We start from the raw sequence: 16,907 nt of genomic DNA on the forward strand, positions 1-16,907 counted from the left end.
TCACCACTTATGAGCAAATGCATAAAAATCCCTCCTAGAACCATGGGTGCTTGAAAATGTGCCCACGCCGCATACACATGCAGGTGAGTGTGCAGGTACTGTAGATTCTGTACCTTCCACATCTTCCCTCTACACCAACACACCCACACAGGTATTGCACACGCAAGCCTGATAGGTGCACTGACGCATCCTCAGATACACAGGAGAAAGAGAAACATTACAAATTTACACGTGTGTCCGGCAGCGTGTCCCTGGGATGGAGTTTAAAGGAGGGTTCGGTAGCGGGGAGTTGGAGTGACCCAGGGGGCAGAGGTCTCTTCTGTCCTCCCTCCCGGGGGCCTCAGTTTCCAGGATCGGCCCCAGGGGCTCCGATTCAGGCAGGCAGAGCTGTGGGGCAGGGGGCAGAGCCTCTGTGCCCCTCTCCTGGGTCCTGGCTGGAGGTGAGGCCCGGGGGCCCCAAGACTGGCCCACCCTGGGCTCCTGCACAGCCTGTACCACGCTCCTGCTTCCCTGCTTAGCACTCCTCTTGGCTCCTGAACCCAGCAACCCGTCAGGAAAAGATAAACGCAAGCCCTGTGTCCACACCCCTATGGATCTCATAACAAGGCAGTGGTTTCCAGGGCAGAGGCTGGATTTCAGGATTTGGGAGGAGGAGCCGGGGATGGTATGTTTGCCAGGAGGGAGGGGTCCAGTCCTGGAGTGTATTTCTCCGTTGGGTTCTTGTTAGCCTACTCCCTGTGGGTGCCTGCAGCTGGGGACCCTGAGGAGTGTGGTGTGGCTGCCTTCACACACCTTCCCAGTTACAAAGCCAGACTGCCAGGGCCATTAGCCCGTCCCAGCAGGCTGAGGGCTACATGGAGGCCATGGCAGGGCCAATCGGGGTCTGACAGATAATGGGTCTGGCCTGCCCCATGACTTTGCAAACTGAGCCCTTCCTGGCAGAGGGGCTTGGAGGGGTGAGGTTACCAGTGAGGTCAGGAGCTGCCTTTGACTCAGTGCGAAGGCTGATGTGACCTTGGAGACAGGCCCTGTGTAGTACCTGTGAGCCCTCTCTAATGCATCCTCTCTGTGACCCATCTTACTGAGTCCATCCATCCGCTAGTCCTGTTGGTTCCACTGGCTCTCCAATGAGTCCCCTTTCCCAGGCATTCAATCACACAGTGTTTATGGGGTACTTTCTAAAGCCAGTTGCCTCTCCAGCTGTGGGAATGGATGCACAGCAGAGACAGCCCCTGCTCTCTGAGGATGGGCTCCAACACGTGCACGCAAGCGTGTGTACGTACCTCGCCCATGCACGGGGACCAGGGTGCAGAGGGTGAGGGGTGGTCCCAGGTAGATGGGCCCAGGACTGCAGAGGACCGCACCAGCCCGCTTCTTAAGTCCTTTCCCCTCCCCGTAAGCCCTGTGTGTGCTCTCAGAACCTCAGGAGTCTGGGGAGCCGATGGGACCTTCAGGGCTGAGGGCTGGAGGCAGGTGGGTATGTGGAGAGGGGCTGGACTGGAGGTGGAGGAGGGGAAGTCATCAGTACGGGTGTGTGTGTGGGGGGTGACACCACCCAGAAAGGGTCTGCGGGTGAAAGGGGGACAGACCCAGCTCAGAGCCCCGGGGACCACAGTTAAGGGATGAGTGAAAGCACAGTCACTCAGGAAGGCCACCGGGGAGGAGGCCGGAGGGGAGGCAGGAGGGATTGTCCTCAGGGGCTTCTGCCAGAGGGCCGTGAGGGTGGTTCTGGAGAGCTCCGAGGAGCCATTCCAGGGGATTGGAGCCTCTGGGCGACCTGGGAACAGGAGGCGCTGCCCAGACTTGGCTGGATTTGACTGTTGCCTCCAAGGGGTGCTGGGAGCAGAGCCAGGGCCCTGGGTTCCAGTCCTGTCTTTGCATACCTTGCTGTGTGACCTGGGGCCTGTCCCTGTCCCTCCTGGGACCTCAATTTCCCCACTTAGGTCCCTGGCTTCATGGTTTTGGCTTGGCTGGGATTTGATTTCAGGAGGTGACTGGCAGGGGACACAGGAAGGCTTGTTCCGAATCCTGCCCCCAGCCCAGCACCAGAGCAGATCAAGAGACCAGCAGACAGTGGACGGGTCGGAACCAGGGGAGGGGGAGCTGGAAGGGCAGGTGCCAGAGACCCCAGGACTTGGCAGGATGTCGTCCTTGCTAGCCTGCTGACATCAGGGCTGGTGAACGTGGAGGGAGGTCAGCTGGGTCCATCAGCCCTCACCTCCCCGCCGGTCTGGTACTGGGCAGGAGCTAAGCCAGGGGAGGGTGAGAGGAGGGGCCTTGAGGGGGTAGCGGAGAGGAGCCCCTCAGGCCTGGGATGAGCATCAGCCTCTGAGCCGAACTGGCAAGGAGCCAGCCCTTGGGTGGCGCTGGTCTTCAGTGCCCCCCTCCCCGCCCCAGAATCGGCGCCTCCTCCCTCCCTTCTCTCCCTGCCCCTCTGCCCCTCTTCCTCCCACTCCTGGTTCATCTCTCCTCTCCTAGGCTCATCTCCAGCTACTGACTCAGTGGTCTTACTGCCGAGGGAGAGGGGCCAAGGGAGATGGTTTGCTTCTTGTACTGTCTGCCCAGAACCCACCGTGAGCCCCATCTCTGCCCTTGACAGAGTTCCTACTGCAGCCGCAGATGGAGCCCTGCCCAGGCCCCAAGCAGCCCTACCCAGATGTTGTCACAGTGGATCAGGAGATAACCCAGCTGAGGTGGGAGAGTGGTTGGATCCTGGGCAGCCAGTCTCTAGGTTCTATCACCCATTAGGGTTCCCACTCTAGAGACCTGGCCAGCCTTCCTTCTCCTGGAGGCTGGGAGAGAAGGCTGGACCCCTGCCCCCCACCACCACCACCCTCACCTATGCTGCCGGTCCAGGCACAGGCCCAGATGCACATCCACTGTAGGGCCAGGGACCAAGCTGTCCAGCCCCTCCCAGACTTCCCCACCTGGTCCTTCCTCAGGTCCTGCAAAGGAAGAAGCTGGGCTTTTCTGGCTGAGAGCTGGGTCTCTGAACTCCAGGCTCCCAGGCTCAGACCTGGAGGGGCTCTGCGTGTTACTCGGGGCAGAAGCTGCAGCAGCAGCCTCTCTCTTAGTCTCTATCAAAGATTCTACCCCAAGAAAGAATGCAGGGAGCAATCTGGCTCACCCTGTCCACACAGCTACTTGGAACACGCACGCACACACACACACACACCACACCACACACACACACACACACACACACACACACGCACAACATGAACGCCTTTTGGCACTTGACTTTCTCATGAAATAATTGCTGGAAGGCTCCTTGGATTAGGTAACCCAGCGTTCCTTCCTGTCCCCACGGTGGAGGGGGGAAAGGGGGAACCAGCGTTCCACATCTGTTAGGCTGATCCAGTTCCTTTGGGGCAGAGCAGCCCAGTCCAGGAGGTCTGTGGCTGCAAACATCTTTGGAAGCCTAGTGTGATGGGAACAAGCTTTTCGGACCTCTCGTTCCCCAGTCATCTGGCTGTGCCTGCCCAGCCACCGGGCCTCGTCCAGGTGGGCCATGCCTGGGAAGGAGAAAGCTAATCAGGAAAGATTTTTTTTGCACAAAGAAGGATGGGATGTTCCCATTTTTATTTTAAATCAATTTTACAATATATTTGGGAACGTACAGCATCTTTGCCCATCGTCCTATCATTCTGAAGCAACAGCTGTTTTCACTCCTCCCTTTCTTGGGACAGTTGGGGGATGGGGGTATGGAAGGGAAGAATATCTGGGTTCAGGCATGAAAGGAGTGTTGAGAGGGAGTCGAGGTGGGAGCCCTGGCCTGTGGATAGAGGCCAGGGACCAAGGCTCTGATGGAGGGAGGGGGTGATTAATTCCAAGGTCACCAATCCTAGGATTTGGAGATTGAGCCCTAAGCAGGCTCTCTCCTCTGTCTCTAACCTCAGTCACTCATGGATCCCCTAGAAGGGGCCCCTCAGTGATCCCTGAGCCCCTATGACCACCCGCAATAAGGATGCAAAGATCTTGCTACACAGAGTGGGTCTGGGAGGGGAAAGCACATAACTGCAGAGGGAGGGACCTCACCACCTGTCTCCTTCTCCCTTAGGTCTTATAACAGGTGCAAGAAATTCCAGGCAACGATCCCACAGGTGAGTATGTGTTTGTGAGGGCTGTGTGCACGGCGTAGAGTGGGCAGCGACGGGCACAGGGTGAGGGTCGGGGTTCTGGGAATTACTGCTGCGGCTCTCAGGTCTCCCTGAGCAGTGAGGGGGTCCCTACCCCCAGTAGGACATGGGCCCTGCGAGTGAGAGCCCCGAGGGAACGCATAACCCACGTCCGTGGTCTCCGAGGTCAAGTCCACTTGGGGATCGAGGCCTTCGTCAGGTGGCGCGCAGCACTCCCACCCCCACCCCGCAGGCCGCACGCCGCTCCTCCAGGGTCAAGGGGGGCTCGGCCTCCGCACTCCCTGTGCAGCTCCGCACCGCGGAAGAGAGAGGCGGAGCGAGCTCTTCCGGCGCCACCGGGGGACCCCCCCTCCCCCACTTCACTGCATCCCTCGGGTCGACTGGACAGGGGCTGTGCCCCCGAGCCGCCTGGCCCCGCCCCCGCGGCCCCGCCCCCGCGCGGCGCCCAGTCCCCCGGCTCGCGGGGCCCGCCCCGCCTCCTGCCCGCCCCTCCCACCAACCCTCGGGCGAACCCGGCTGCGGGCGTCCAGTTGCTGCCCGGAGCTGCGGAGGTCGACTGCTCGCCAGGCCAGGCCCGATCTCCCTCACACGTAAGCGCTCTGCCCCGCCATGGAGCCGGCCCCCGACGCCGAGGAGGCGCGCACGGTGCGCGAGGCGCTGGGCCGCTACGAGGCGGCGCTGGAGGGCGCGGTGCGCGCGCTGCACGAGGACATGCAGGGGCTACAACGCGGCGTGGAGCAGCGCGTGGCCGAGGCACTGCACCTGGCCGGACCGCTGGCGCGCACGGTGACCGAGCTGCAGCGCGACAACCAGCGGCTGCAGGCGCAGCTCGAGCGCTTGACGCGCCAGGTGGAGGCGCTGGGCTTGACGACCGGGCTGGCCCCCGCGCCCGGCACGCCCAGCCCTCCGCCCGCGCCTGGCGTCCCGGACCGCGCGCCCCGTCTGGGCACCGCGCGCTTTGCCAGCCACGCCACCTTCTCGCTGTCCGGCCGAGGCCAGGTGAGCCTCGGGGAGCGTCGGCGCCTGTGCGCGTGCGCCGGGGGAGGAGGGCTCCGCGACCCCTGCCGCGCCCATAGGTCCCGAATGCATGCGCCTGCGGGACTGGGCGCTGCCCTGCCACCCGCCGCTGCGACTCCGTCGTGGGGGTCCGGCCACCATCCGGCGAAGCACCGGCTTAGCCTGCCAGCCGCACCTGTCTTGGGCCCCCTCCCTTCTTTGCATCCCGGCCCGGTTCGCCCCGAGTTCTGTCCCCCTCTCTCCGCTGTCCCGTGGCACTAAGGGCTTGGGCGCTGTTTAACACCGCCCGGGGCCCGGCCGGCGTGTTGGGGTGGTCAGCAACCCATCCCACCCCCCACTCCCACACCTCCATTGACGCGCCCCCTGCGATGCCGCTTCACTGAGGCCTGACGGTTCAGGTTATTGATTAACCCAGATTGAGAACTCAAGCCCGGGTGTGTGTTGGGGGCAGGAGGACGCCGTCTGCTGGGGCGCAGCCGGGCAGCGGCGTTTGGGAACTCGCAGGGGGTAAATCCTTACCTTGAAGGGAGAGACCGGGTGGCGGTGGGGGCCAGGGGGAACCAGTCGTGAGCAGGCTAGACTTCAGGGGTCAGTGACCGGCCAGAGGCCCACACGGCGTGGGTGTGGGGCGGGCGGGGGTCACTCCCCTGAGCCTGGGGCCTCCTGGAGCGGCGGGTAAGAAGGTTCCCATGGTGTGTGCAGTGGGATTTCCCACCCTGCCAGGCGTGTGCTCCGAGGTTGGGGTGCCAGGGTCTGGGTAGTGTGTACCTGCAGTCCCTCCTTGGTTCAATCCATCATGCCTTCAGATCTCTTATGTGGGCTGGGCTGCACCTCCAGGGGCCAGGACGAGGGGGATCAGATTAGCCCCTGACCCTGGAGGTCCCAGCCAGGGTGGGCGATGGCCCCAGACGGAGCAGTACCAACATCGCGGGCAGCCAGAGCAGATGTTCTGCTCCAAACACGATTGTCCCGTCCTGGTGGGTGTCTCAGGCTGGCTTTGTGCTGGAGGCCAAGGACCTGCTGCTGCTCGTGCAGGGGGCAGTGTGTGGGGCTGTGCCTGCCGCCTCAGAGAGGCTGGAAGGACTCACCGGCCAGAGGAGAGCCTGGTGGGTATGAGAGCAGAGGGAGGAGTTGTGAAGGCCCCTGGATGCTGGGCCGGGGAGTTGGGCTTTGCCTTGTGGGGTGGGGTGAGAGGTTCTTAAACACGCTGGTGGCAGAGCTCCTGGGTGTCCCGGTGCTCCGTGTGAAGTGCCTAGAAATGGAAACACTTAATTCTGTCCTATAAGCATGACCACTGTTTGACCATGGTATAAGGTCCATGTGAGCTCACACGTACCTAATAAACTGTGTCATCGGCTGTTTCTGAGATTTTATTTTAATACACATTTGCTACTTGTCTGCTCGTGGAAGCAGCTGTCCAAGTTTTCGAAAAATGCTTTCAGAGTCATGTAAATAGGTACATGAATTCACGCAAATATGTGAGAGGAATCTCTCCAGTCATCTAAGTGTTCTCAGTGGGGAATTAGCCACGTGGAGTGGGCTAGTCCTCTTGGCTATGGGGCTGGTGGGCAAGGGGCACCGGGCAGGGAAGGGACAGGGTCCTCCTTGTATCCAGCAAGGTCCCTCATGGATGGATGGCAGGTTGGAGGGTGGCTGGAGACAGGATAACTTAAATGTGGTGGTCCAAGGAGAGGACAGCCAGAGCTTGGGGAGCCCTGCTGGGGGACTCCTGAGTCACACGTCTGGTGGAGATGCTGGGTTCCATTTCGGTTATGCTGAGGGTGTGAGGCTATGGGACATCCAGGCGAAGGTGTCCCAGAGCAGGCGGAGTCACAGATCTGGTCGAGGCCGGAAGTCAGGGGGACATCAGGGCAGAACTGGTGGTTGAAGCCCTAGAATGGGTGAGGTCTTCAGGGCAGCCGTGCAGAAGGAGAGGATGAGGCCAGAGCCCTGGGCAGAGTCCAGGGAGCTGCCAGGGGCCTGGGAGGCCCTGGAAAGCCCATTCTTAGACATGGAGAGAGGGAAGTCCTTCTGGAAGAAGAGGTTGGGGGTCAGCAGGGATGCTGCCCCTCGTTGAGGGATGAGGATGGAGACACAGTTGAGGAGAAGGTTCTGGACTTCAAAAAAGCCTGAAAGGGGCTTCCCTGGTGGCGCAGTGGTTGAGAGTCCGCCTGCCAGTGCAGGGGACACGGGTTCATGCTCCAGTCTGGGAAGATCCCACACGCCGCGGAGCGGCTGGGCCCGTGAGCCATGGCCGCTGGGCCTGCGCGTCCGGAGCCTGTGCTCCGCAACGGGAGAGGCCACAACAGTGAGAGGCCCGCGTACCGCAAAAAATGAAAATCCCAGAGTTTGTGCTTACCAGCTGCCTGAGGTTTGGGAAAGCTGGTTTTGGGAAAGCTTAGCTATCTTGACCCTTAAGTAGCATCGACGTAAGACCTCTGCACAGAGATGATGGGCAGTTTGCAGCCGTGGGGGAGAGGGGGCCCTCTAGGCCTCAGCATGTTCGTATAGGACCCCAGGGGACTTGACTGTGGATGTTAGGAAGCAGCACACAGCAGGCTTTGCTGTGGTCATCTCCCCCCTCCCCCCACCTTCCCCAAGTTCCTGGCTGTGGAGCAGGGAACCTGAGGCAGGAGAGAACTGCACAACCTGCAGACTGTGCCAGGAGAACAGAGGGTCATAGGACCCTGCTCCCAGCTGCCTTCCATTGTCTGATGTGGCAGTGACCGTAGGGCCCCCCCTCCCCAGTCCTTTTGAGAATAAACATATCAACAGGATTGATTACCCGATTGGTCCCTGGGCAGCTGGCTCTGGCCTGCATCTGGAGCCGATTTCTCTGCTGTCACACACCTATTGTCTTGGATTGTTCACTTCCACAAATCAGAGGTTGGCATCACCGCCCTAACCCTACCACGACCCCCAGATGCTTGTTTGTCAGTCGAATGAACACTTCCTGCTCAATGTAAAAAAAAAAAAAAAAAAAAGCCTGAAGGGAGGTGGAACAGCCAGCAGAGAGGATGGTCGAGGTCTCCAGTGGGGTCAGAGGCTCCCTGGGCCTGAGGCAGCTTCTCCCTGCCTGACCAGAGGCGCTGGCCCCCACTTCTCTTGCAACCCACCTCTCTCTCGCCCACCCGGGCTCCGAGCCAGTTTCTGGCAGGGAGGGTGCTGTGCAGAGTCATCCACACGTTCTTGTTCATGGGCTGTTACTGGCAGCTTGTGAGCGGACACTTGGTTGTGAACAAGGAATCGGGGCTCCAGGGTGAGACTGTATAGAGTCTCAGCTGGGCGCCGGGGCTGTCTGGCCTCTCATACTCCTGTATTCCCACGTGTGTGTTGCCGGGGGTCGAGGGGGGGGGCAGGGTGGTCTGGGTAGGAGGGTCTCATCCGTGCACGAGAGCCAGTGGTGACAGTCATCAGGCAGTGCGGAGGCTGGTGTTCCACTGCCCCTCTGTAACAGGCAATGAAATTTAGAGACCCTTGGTTGAGACCCTTTTGCTTCCTGCGGTTTCAAACCAGGGACTGCAGGGGTTGGAGGTGGGTCATATTCAGCATATACTTATGCCCTGAACTCATTGCACGGCTGATCTAGTAATCCAATTCTGAGTGCACAAACCTTGACCTTGCTAGGTAGTGAGTGGCCAGAGAGGCTCTGGGAGGAGGGAGGGGGCAGGGCAGTAGGGTGGGAATAATCAGGAGGACTCCCTGTAGGAAGCCTGAGACCCTGCAGCAAATAGGAGCTGCTTTGGGCACGTTTGCTGTGAGGCCTTAGGGACATCTCCCAGCTGGACCTAAGTTTCCTTGCATCCAAGGGGGATTGGCCCATCCCTGTTTGGCCCCTGTGCCGAGTGGGCTGCGTAGTTATAACAGTGACATCAACCCGATCGGTTCGTAAGTGTCCACGGAGCCACAGCTGTGGTCTGGCTAGTGGAGGGTAGCCTGAGGCCAGGCCTGGCCCAGGAGGCTGTGCCAGAGTTCGTCCCTGGAAATGTCCTCAGCTGAGCTGGAGCCACCGGGTCCCCACGTGAGACAGCCAGGAGCAGCATCGAGGTCCGACGTGAAAGAAACCAGACTTGCCTTATCTGCCTTCCTTTCCCAGACACACTGTGTGATAAGAGAGTTAAATGCTTTGGGTAGAAGTTTGAATTGAGTCTTTAAAACTGTGGTGTGAGAGAGGAGGACGACGGAGCAGCCGTGTTAGGGGCTCAGGATGGGGGTTCTGGCGGCTTGTGGGCTGTGCTAGGCACGCAGATGTGCTCCCCTGCCCAGGCGCATGAGCCCACGTGGGGTCAGGCAGCCCCAAGAGTGCCTGAACTATTATTCCTGGCCTCACAACAGTGTTTAAACACTTCCCCAGGGAGAGGGTCCCTGAAATAAGACTCACCCTGCCGCCTCTCCCCCTAACATTCCCAGGCCCTGGCTTCCTCACAGGGAGCCTCCCCCTTCTTCAAACAAAGCCCAGATCTTGGGAGTGCGAGAGCCAGCTCTCCAGGACCCGGCTCATCCCCAGGACTCTCCAGGGACTTCTACTCTGACCCCAGCACACAGAACCCACCCCCTTCCCTTCCCTGTGGCTGCCCAAAGGAAGACCACTGGGGGAGCATGCCTGCTGGGGGCCCTGTGGGTGGGCTCAGGGACTCAGATCCTGCTGGAGCAGTTACCCCGCTCTACCCCTCCCCTCCCCGTCCAGGGCCCGGCCTCACAAATTTGTCTTGAGTTGTCTTTCCTGCTCCTGGAAAGCATGAGCGCTTTGTGGATAGAGCCCTGGGTTGGGGTAGGAGACCCAAACCTTGACTCTGCTGCTGCCTTTGGTCACGGGGTGAGGTTAGGGATGACCCCCACCCACCAGGCTCGTATGAGGGGCTGGAGGGTGATCTCTGGATGGGTTGAGCGAGCAGTGGGTCCCAGTCTCGGGGATGGGGTAGTGAGGGGAGTCTGGCCTGCCAGCGTGAGTCAGCCCCATCCCCTTTCCCTCTTGCTTTGCTGGAGACCCTTTGGCAGGAATCCAGCTGGTCCAGGACCTACTTCCTGCCTGATTGTGGTGTCTGGTCCCCCTGGGGCATCATGGGGTGGGTACGGGGCCTGCAATGTGCGGGGGCTAGGCGTCTGCGGTGGGGTGGGGGGGGCCCAGAGAGACCCACATTCCTGGGAAAATGGTTTCGCCAGTGGCCGGGCCCTCCAGACCTCTGCCTAGACCTGCGGAACCTGTTGGACCAGAGTAGAGTGGGCGGGCGGGACGTGAAGCCCCCAGAGCTGAGCGCCCTGGTGACGGGTGGGGGCTGGGTTCAGGATGGACTGGCTGTTTCTCCTCCCTCTGCCGAGCTGGCTTCAGGTTAGGCTCTAGGGGTGCCCTCCCCACTCTGAGGTGTCAGGAGTTGCCCCCTCTTCCCCAGTGTTCCTGCGAGTGGGGCCGGCCTGTCCCGCTCCATCCTCCTGAATCGGAAGTTGGAGGAGTCACCTCCTCTCCAAGCCCAGGCTCTCCCCAGGCTCGAGTCCTGTCCTCTCCCACTTCCCCAGGGTCCCCACCTCACAGAGGGTCCCATCACCCGGCTGGAGCCTTTCTCACAGCCTATAAACATTGTCCTACCTCCTCCACCTGGAGGAGCCCCTCCCCCCCCGCCCCTCATGGCTGCAGGTTCCGCGTCTCCATCTCTCCCAGGGGGTTGTCTCCTGCACCCACCCCCACCTCTGATTCAGCTCCTAAACTGTCACCAAGAACCTCTTTTTTTGCTAAACCCAAAGGACCTTTTTAGATCTTGTCTTGACCTTCTTTTTCTTGACCTGAGGCCACCTTTGGAGCCGCTGACACGCCAGCCCTCTCGACACACTTCCACCTGCCTTTCTCCGCGTTCTTCTGGTTTTCTTCCTCCCCCTCTGGCTGCTGCTTCTTATTCTCTTCTGCAGGTGCCTTTTCTGCCCCCAGCTGTGGTGCCCATCGCAGGCCCCATCGGCCCCGAGCCTGCTCTTCCTCTGCTGTGCTCCAGATGGGAGACCCCTTTTCTCCATCGTTTGTCTGTCCTTCCTCTTAAACTTCAGACTCAAATATCCAGCTGCCTCCTGACCTCAACCCCCTGATGCCCCAAGGACACCTTACACTCATCATGTCCCCAATTGAAGTTCTTATTTTCCTGCCGTTCCCCCCGCCCCCACCGCCATAGTCAAATCAGCTGGGCCCAAAGCCCAGGCTTGGAAGAGGTGTGACTCTCCCATCCCTCCATATCCACTTACTCTCCCCAAACCTTTGAGTCCTTTTTCACTGCCCCATCTCTCCTCCCCAGGTCCCCATGTGGGACTAGTGAGGTGACTGGCCATCTGGTCGCCCCCTTCCATGGCACTATGTCACTGGCTTCTGAAGGATGTTCCTAAAACACAGCTGACGACCTTCAGTTCCTTCTTGTCCAAGGAGTCAAGTCCAGGTTCTCCAGGCTGGCACCTTGAGCTGCATGGTGCTTCTCCAGCCACCAGATCAGAATGCTTTGTGCCTTGCTGTCTATCTGCTTTGGCAGATACTGGTCACTTCCACTCCTGGTCCCACCTAGCTTACTCTAGACTGGCTCTCAGCTACCCCTGCCTCTGGGAGGCCCTTCCTGGCCCATGGCGCTGGATGAAGTCTGTCTTAGGCACACACCCTCATGCTGGCTTGATATCATCTGCTCACAGCCCTGGCTCCCCCACCAGACTGATTCCCCCCGCCCCCATGGCGGGGTGGACACCTCTTGCACTGGTTGCAGTGATAGCTGAGCCGTCGGGGACCAAGGATGGGCCTTTGTCATTCTGGGAACCTGGTAGACAAGGGGGCTAGGTAGTCTGGAGTCGTCTAAGGAGAGGTACGGTCACCTCTCAAGCCACTCATCGTGGGCTCTTAGTAGAGCCCCGGATCGGGGTCTGCCTGTGTTCTCCTCTTGCAGGGCAGACCCTACCAGCCTCACAGATGCTCCGAGCCCACCAACCTTCCTCACTGTGAGAAGGGCAGAGTCAAGGTTGAGGACAACATCCCTCCTGGCCACAAATCTCAGCTGTTTCTCACTGTGTAACCTGGACTGCACACATCCCCTCTCTCAGCCCTCAGGTCCCATCTGTAAAATGGGTGTGGTGGCATCTTCCTGGGGGGACAGAAGCAAGTTGGTTTAAGTGGCATGCCCAGAAAAAGGACCTGATGCTTGGCAGATGCTGAAATGGCAGAGGCTTTGCATAACCTACTCCCTCATCTCCAACAGGGAAACGGACCAGAGGGGGCATGACCTGACCTGGGTCACCTGGTGGCTGGCGACACAGCCAGGATGCCAGGTTGCCTGCTGGCTCTTGGTCTTGGCTCTCTCTCTGCATGACACCCCCCACTGCTGTAGCCCAGAGGAGATGGAGGGGCCCCATGGAGCCAATCAGGCCTCTGTACTCTGGACATCCAGGCAAATCTTGTGACCCTGCAGCGTGAGGGCTCCTGGGCCCATTGTTGGCCCGGAAGGACCTTATGTCGCTGGGTTTGGTCTGCTCCCACACAGGCAGCCCCCGGGACGAGCAAGGGCCAGGCTCTCCGGACCCCAGGCATCTGGCCCAGCCTGGGGGAAGGGGTAGGGCGCCTTGCACACGCTTTCAGAACTCCCAGTCTTGACATTTGTCCCTAGCATTTTGGGGGTCTGGGATGAGCCCCGTGGAGGTGTTTGCCTCCAGGATCCTGGGGGCTCGGCTGGTGAGACTGAGTCCTGTGTGACCTTGGGCCATCACTGTACTTTCCTGGGGCTGTCTCTCTCAAAATTGAGTGTTGTTTGCCCTGTCAGAACCAGGGGGGTTGCAGCGGGTGTGGGCAGCTGGCCCCAGCTGACTAGGCCTCGGTGGTGTTTGTCTCTCTGTAGAGCGTGGATCACCATGACGAGGCCGGAGAGTCGGAGATGAGAAGGACCTCAAACTCATGCATCGTCGAGAACGGGCACCAGCCTGGGGCAGGTAGGGCTGACGGCAGAGGAGAGCGGGCTGGGTAGCTTTGGGGTTAGGGCCTTGGCCACACCTCTGTGCCAGGCCGCCCCTTGTCAGGGATGGAGGACTTGAGCCTAAACCCTAGCGGGTGGGGAGGCTGCCAGGAGAGCAGCCTCATTCAGTGTGAAGTAGAACTGTGTAAACACAGAAGAAAATAAGAGATCTCGGAAGGTGGTGAGCGTCCCTGTTTCTGGAGGAATGCAAGCAGGGGCTGAGGAATCGTCCAAGCACTGAACAGGGTAGAAAGTGGACTGATAGGCGACTATTTATTGAACTGTCTATGAGGGAAAGTTGGAGCAGACGCCAGCTCTGGTTGGAGCAGCGAGACGTCCCCAGCAGGGGGAGGTCAGGGAGGCTGGAGTGGTCAGGGAGGCCTTCCTGGAGGAGGTGGGAGGAACGTTCACAGAGACTGAAGTCCTCCTGGGAGGGTCTGAGGCCCCTGTAGATGCCAAGGCTGACACCCCCAACCCTGCTGGTCCCATGTTCCAGGTCCAGGTGATGGACCCCCTGAGACCACCCAAACTGCCCCGGCACCAGAACCCCCCAAGCCTCGCCCTGCGAGCCTCTCCTTGCGGCTGCCTCACCAGCCAGTCACAGCTGTCACGCGAGTCTCTGAGAGGTTCTCTGGGGAGACGTCAGCCGCAGCTCTCTCGCCCACGTCTGCCGCCGTCCTGGGGGGTCTCAGCCCCAGCGAGGCCACCACTCCCTGGACTCCCAGTCCCACTGGTAGGAGCAGGAGGGCATGGCCTCAAACTGGGAGGGAGGGAAGGGGCTGGGGGCAGTTGGCAAGAGACTCAGGAAACCTGGGCAAGCCCCAGCCCCCCTCTGCTGTCACTGCGACCCCCTTCCCTAGCTCATCTGCTCCATCAAATGGGGCTCATCTTTCCCGACTCCTCCCCCCAGAGATGCTGTAAAGTAGCATCATCCCCCATGGGAGACGACTGTGGCTTTTACTGCAGGTCGAGGCTGTGGTTAGAAGGTGGCCTCTTACCCTGCACACTTTGGCGTGGTCCCCGGGGCCTGTCTTGGGCCTGGGGTCAGGCCTCAGTGGTGTGTCCTGGGGTTAGGCTGTGTGGGTTTCCAGAATGAGGGCTCGGGAACAAAGTGTTTGCTGGATACGTAGCACAAGAGGCCCTGGGCTCTGTGCTCTGAAAAGCGGGGCTGGGGGTGGGGGACACTTTAAAAGGCCTCTTTTATGTCATTGCTCTATGTTCCCAGCATCCTTTCTCCTCAACTGTTGGCCGAGGCAGGGCCAGCTTAGCCCAGGGGGCCTGCCCCTGCCCTGAGTGACACTGGGTAAACGGCACAGGGCCAGGTCAGAGGAAGGGAGGCTGGCAGTGGTGACCCTCCCTGAGGCCAGGGTTTGTTATTTCTCTCCCTTGCTTTGTCCCGAAGAGAAGAATTCTTCTCTCCCACGGTCTTTGTCCAGCTCTGGCTACGGGGCAGTGACGGCCAGCAGGAACAACGGCAGGTGAGTCGGGGCCCCAGTCCCCGGTGAGGGGAGGTCAGCCCTCCCCAGGCAGCATCTGGACTTTGCCTTGAACTCAGGCTGCCCGGGCCCCTGCAGGGAGCTCCCGTGCTGACCCAAGATGAGGCACCCTCCTGGGCTTGGTTCCAAGGGAGAGCAGCGTCAATGGGTGGGGTTTGAGCAGAGGACATGAGGCCGTGGGGCTAGGTGGAGGGTTTTGTTTGGAGAATATGTATATATAGGGCCTCGGGCTGGTTTCTCTTAGGACCCTTGAAAGGAAGTCTGTGCAAAGATTGGAGGGGGTGTCTCAGTCCCCGCAGGAGGATGGAGCGTGGGGCGATCTCTCACTTTCCTCTCCACCCATCCTGCTTTCCGCCCGAGGCTGAGGACGTCTCTAGGCTGGGGCAGGTCTGCTGCCTCCTGGCCTGTGGTTGTCCCCATGCTCCCCCAGGCCCACTGGATTGTGATCGGAGCTGGGGATAGAGGCTGGCTTGGCTTTTGTCCCCTCTTTCAGTAATAAAAGGAGAATTGTGACTTTCTGGAAAACTGTTGCAGGGGAGAAACAAAGGGGGTCTTTTTCGTGGTGGTGAGGAGGGGGCCTGGTCCTGGCGAGGCCGGTTCTGCGTACACCTCCCGCGAGGAGGATGCCCCCCCGCCCCAGCTCAGCTCAGGCATGAACACCTGCGAGGGGTGACGATGCTCAGAGAGGGGCCCACTGCTGGCCAGGCCTGCCTCGGACAGCAGCTCAGTTTGGAAAAGCTGCAGAACCGGTTGGGGACTAGAGCAAGTGGTGCTTCCTCCCTGCCTGTAGCCGGTTGCTGCCTCATTCTACACTCAGTGGGATGGGGGGCCCGGGGCCCAGGTGAGCTAGTGATGGGCAGGTCTGTGTTCCTGACTCCGTGGTTCTCTCCTCAGTCCACCTCTGGTGACGCCACCCGAGTCTCTCCCATCCCCGCAGCCACCAGCCACGACCCAGGCCCATCGACAAGGGGAGCGTCGCCGGGAGCTGGTGAGGTCGCAGACGCTGCCCCGCACCTCGGGGGCGCAGGCCCGGAAGGCGTTATTTGAGAAATGGGAGCAGGATACAGCTGGCAAGTACGGATGCTCTCACCCCCCGCTCCTCAGAGCAGTCTGGGCCCCCAGAGTAGGCCTGGGCCCAGACTAGGGTCAGGCAGGCACAGCGCGGCAAAGCCGGCCCTGTCCTGTTCCCCAGGGGGCAGTTCCCCAAGATGTGACCTCTTGGGCAAGACACAAGGTCAGGGCCAGCTACAGAGCAGGCTGAGGGATAGGTGGCCCCAGCTGTGGGGAGGACAGGAGGGTGCAGGGGGCCAGGCAAGGCCTGGGGAGAGCCTAGGCCCCCTTCCCCGAGTCCTGGAGGGGCCCCGGCTGCCCTCACACCCACATTCCTCACCCAACTGGAGAAGTTGGTTTCAGGGCGTGACTGGAGAGGCCAGAGGGCAGTCACTGGGATGCCCAGCAGTAGCTGGAGGTGACACAGCGAGACCAGCCCCCTATCACGCCCCACCCCCGCTCCCATTAGAGATGGGATCCACCTCTGCACGCATTTATCCAGCGCTCCTGTCCACTGGTGGTATTGATGCCTGTTGCTTGTGGGGTGCGGCCAAGGCATATTTGATGACCACCCCCAGTCCCACTCCCAAGGCTCTGACTCTAGTGAGTCAGAAGGGACACCCAGGAGTGTCCCGCTGACCCAGACAACCTGTTCTTGACCGTTAAGGAGTGTCCTTGGGGCCCAGAGGAAGAAACCGTTGCTCCAGGCTAGGAAAGAGGGCAGCCCCGGAGGGAGGCTCAGAGGAGGGGTGGGATGAAGGGAAGCGGGGAGTGTGCTCCAGGCAGACGGCAGCGGCACGGGCCGTGTGGCCTCAGGTCCTCTGCCCCAGGATTGCCCATGTGGGAAGTAAACAGGGGACCTGGAGGCTGGAAGGGATCTGGTCGTGCCAGACTCCATCAAGGGAGGCTGTGCCCTGGGATGGGGGGCTCACGCCTGGACGTGGGTGTGGGGCTGGGAGGGTTGCATGCTACCTGGGTGAGCAGGTGCAGCACGTTCTCGGAGTAGATGGCAGCCGAGGGGCAGCCCCCCAGCCCTCCAGCAGGCCTGCCCTCTCTCTGCAGGGGCAAGGGCGAGACCCGGGCGAAGCTGAAGCGCTCGCAGAGCTTCGGCGTGGCCAGCGCCAGCAGCATCAAGCAGATTCTGCTCGAGTGGTGCCGCAACAAGACGCTCGGCTACCAGGTGAGCCCGGCCCGGCCGCTTGGACCCCAGCCAGAGGTGGGAGGGGACACCACCCCCCCCCCCC

General features: G+C 60.7%; 1 protein-coding gene across 1 annotated transcript in view; it reads left to right on the top strand.

The window, feature by feature from the left end:
• Positions 1–4,667: 4,667 nt before the first annotated feature.
• Positions 4,668–16,907, top strand: part of SMTNL2 (smoothelin like 2) — a 20,941-nt gene continuing 8,701 nt past the window's right edge. The window contains exons 1-6 of the mRNA XM_007451601.1: positions 4,668–5,138; positions 13,004–13,094; positions 13,614–13,850; positions 14,520–14,595; positions 15,508–15,687; positions 16,726–16,843. Of these exons, the coding sequence (XP_007451663.1) occupies positions 4,749–5,138; positions 13,004–13,094; positions 13,614–13,850; positions 14,520–14,595; positions 15,508–15,687; positions 16,726–16,843 (1,092 nt within the window). The 5' untranslated portion in view covers positions 4,668–4,748. The remainder of the gene's footprint in view (positions 5,139–13,003; positions 13,095–13,613; positions 13,851–14,519; positions 14,596–15,507; positions 15,688–16,725; positions 16,844–16,907) is intronic.

The sequence above is a fragment of the Lipotes vexillifer genome, unplaced genomic scaffold (genome assembly GCF_000442215.2).
Source record: "Lipotes vexillifer unplaced genomic scaffold, Lipotes_vexillifer_v1.1 scaffold126, whole genome shotgun sequence".
Lineage (NCBI taxonomy): Eukaryota > Metazoa > Chordata > Mammalia > Artiodactyla > Lipotidae > Lipotes > Lipotes vexillifer.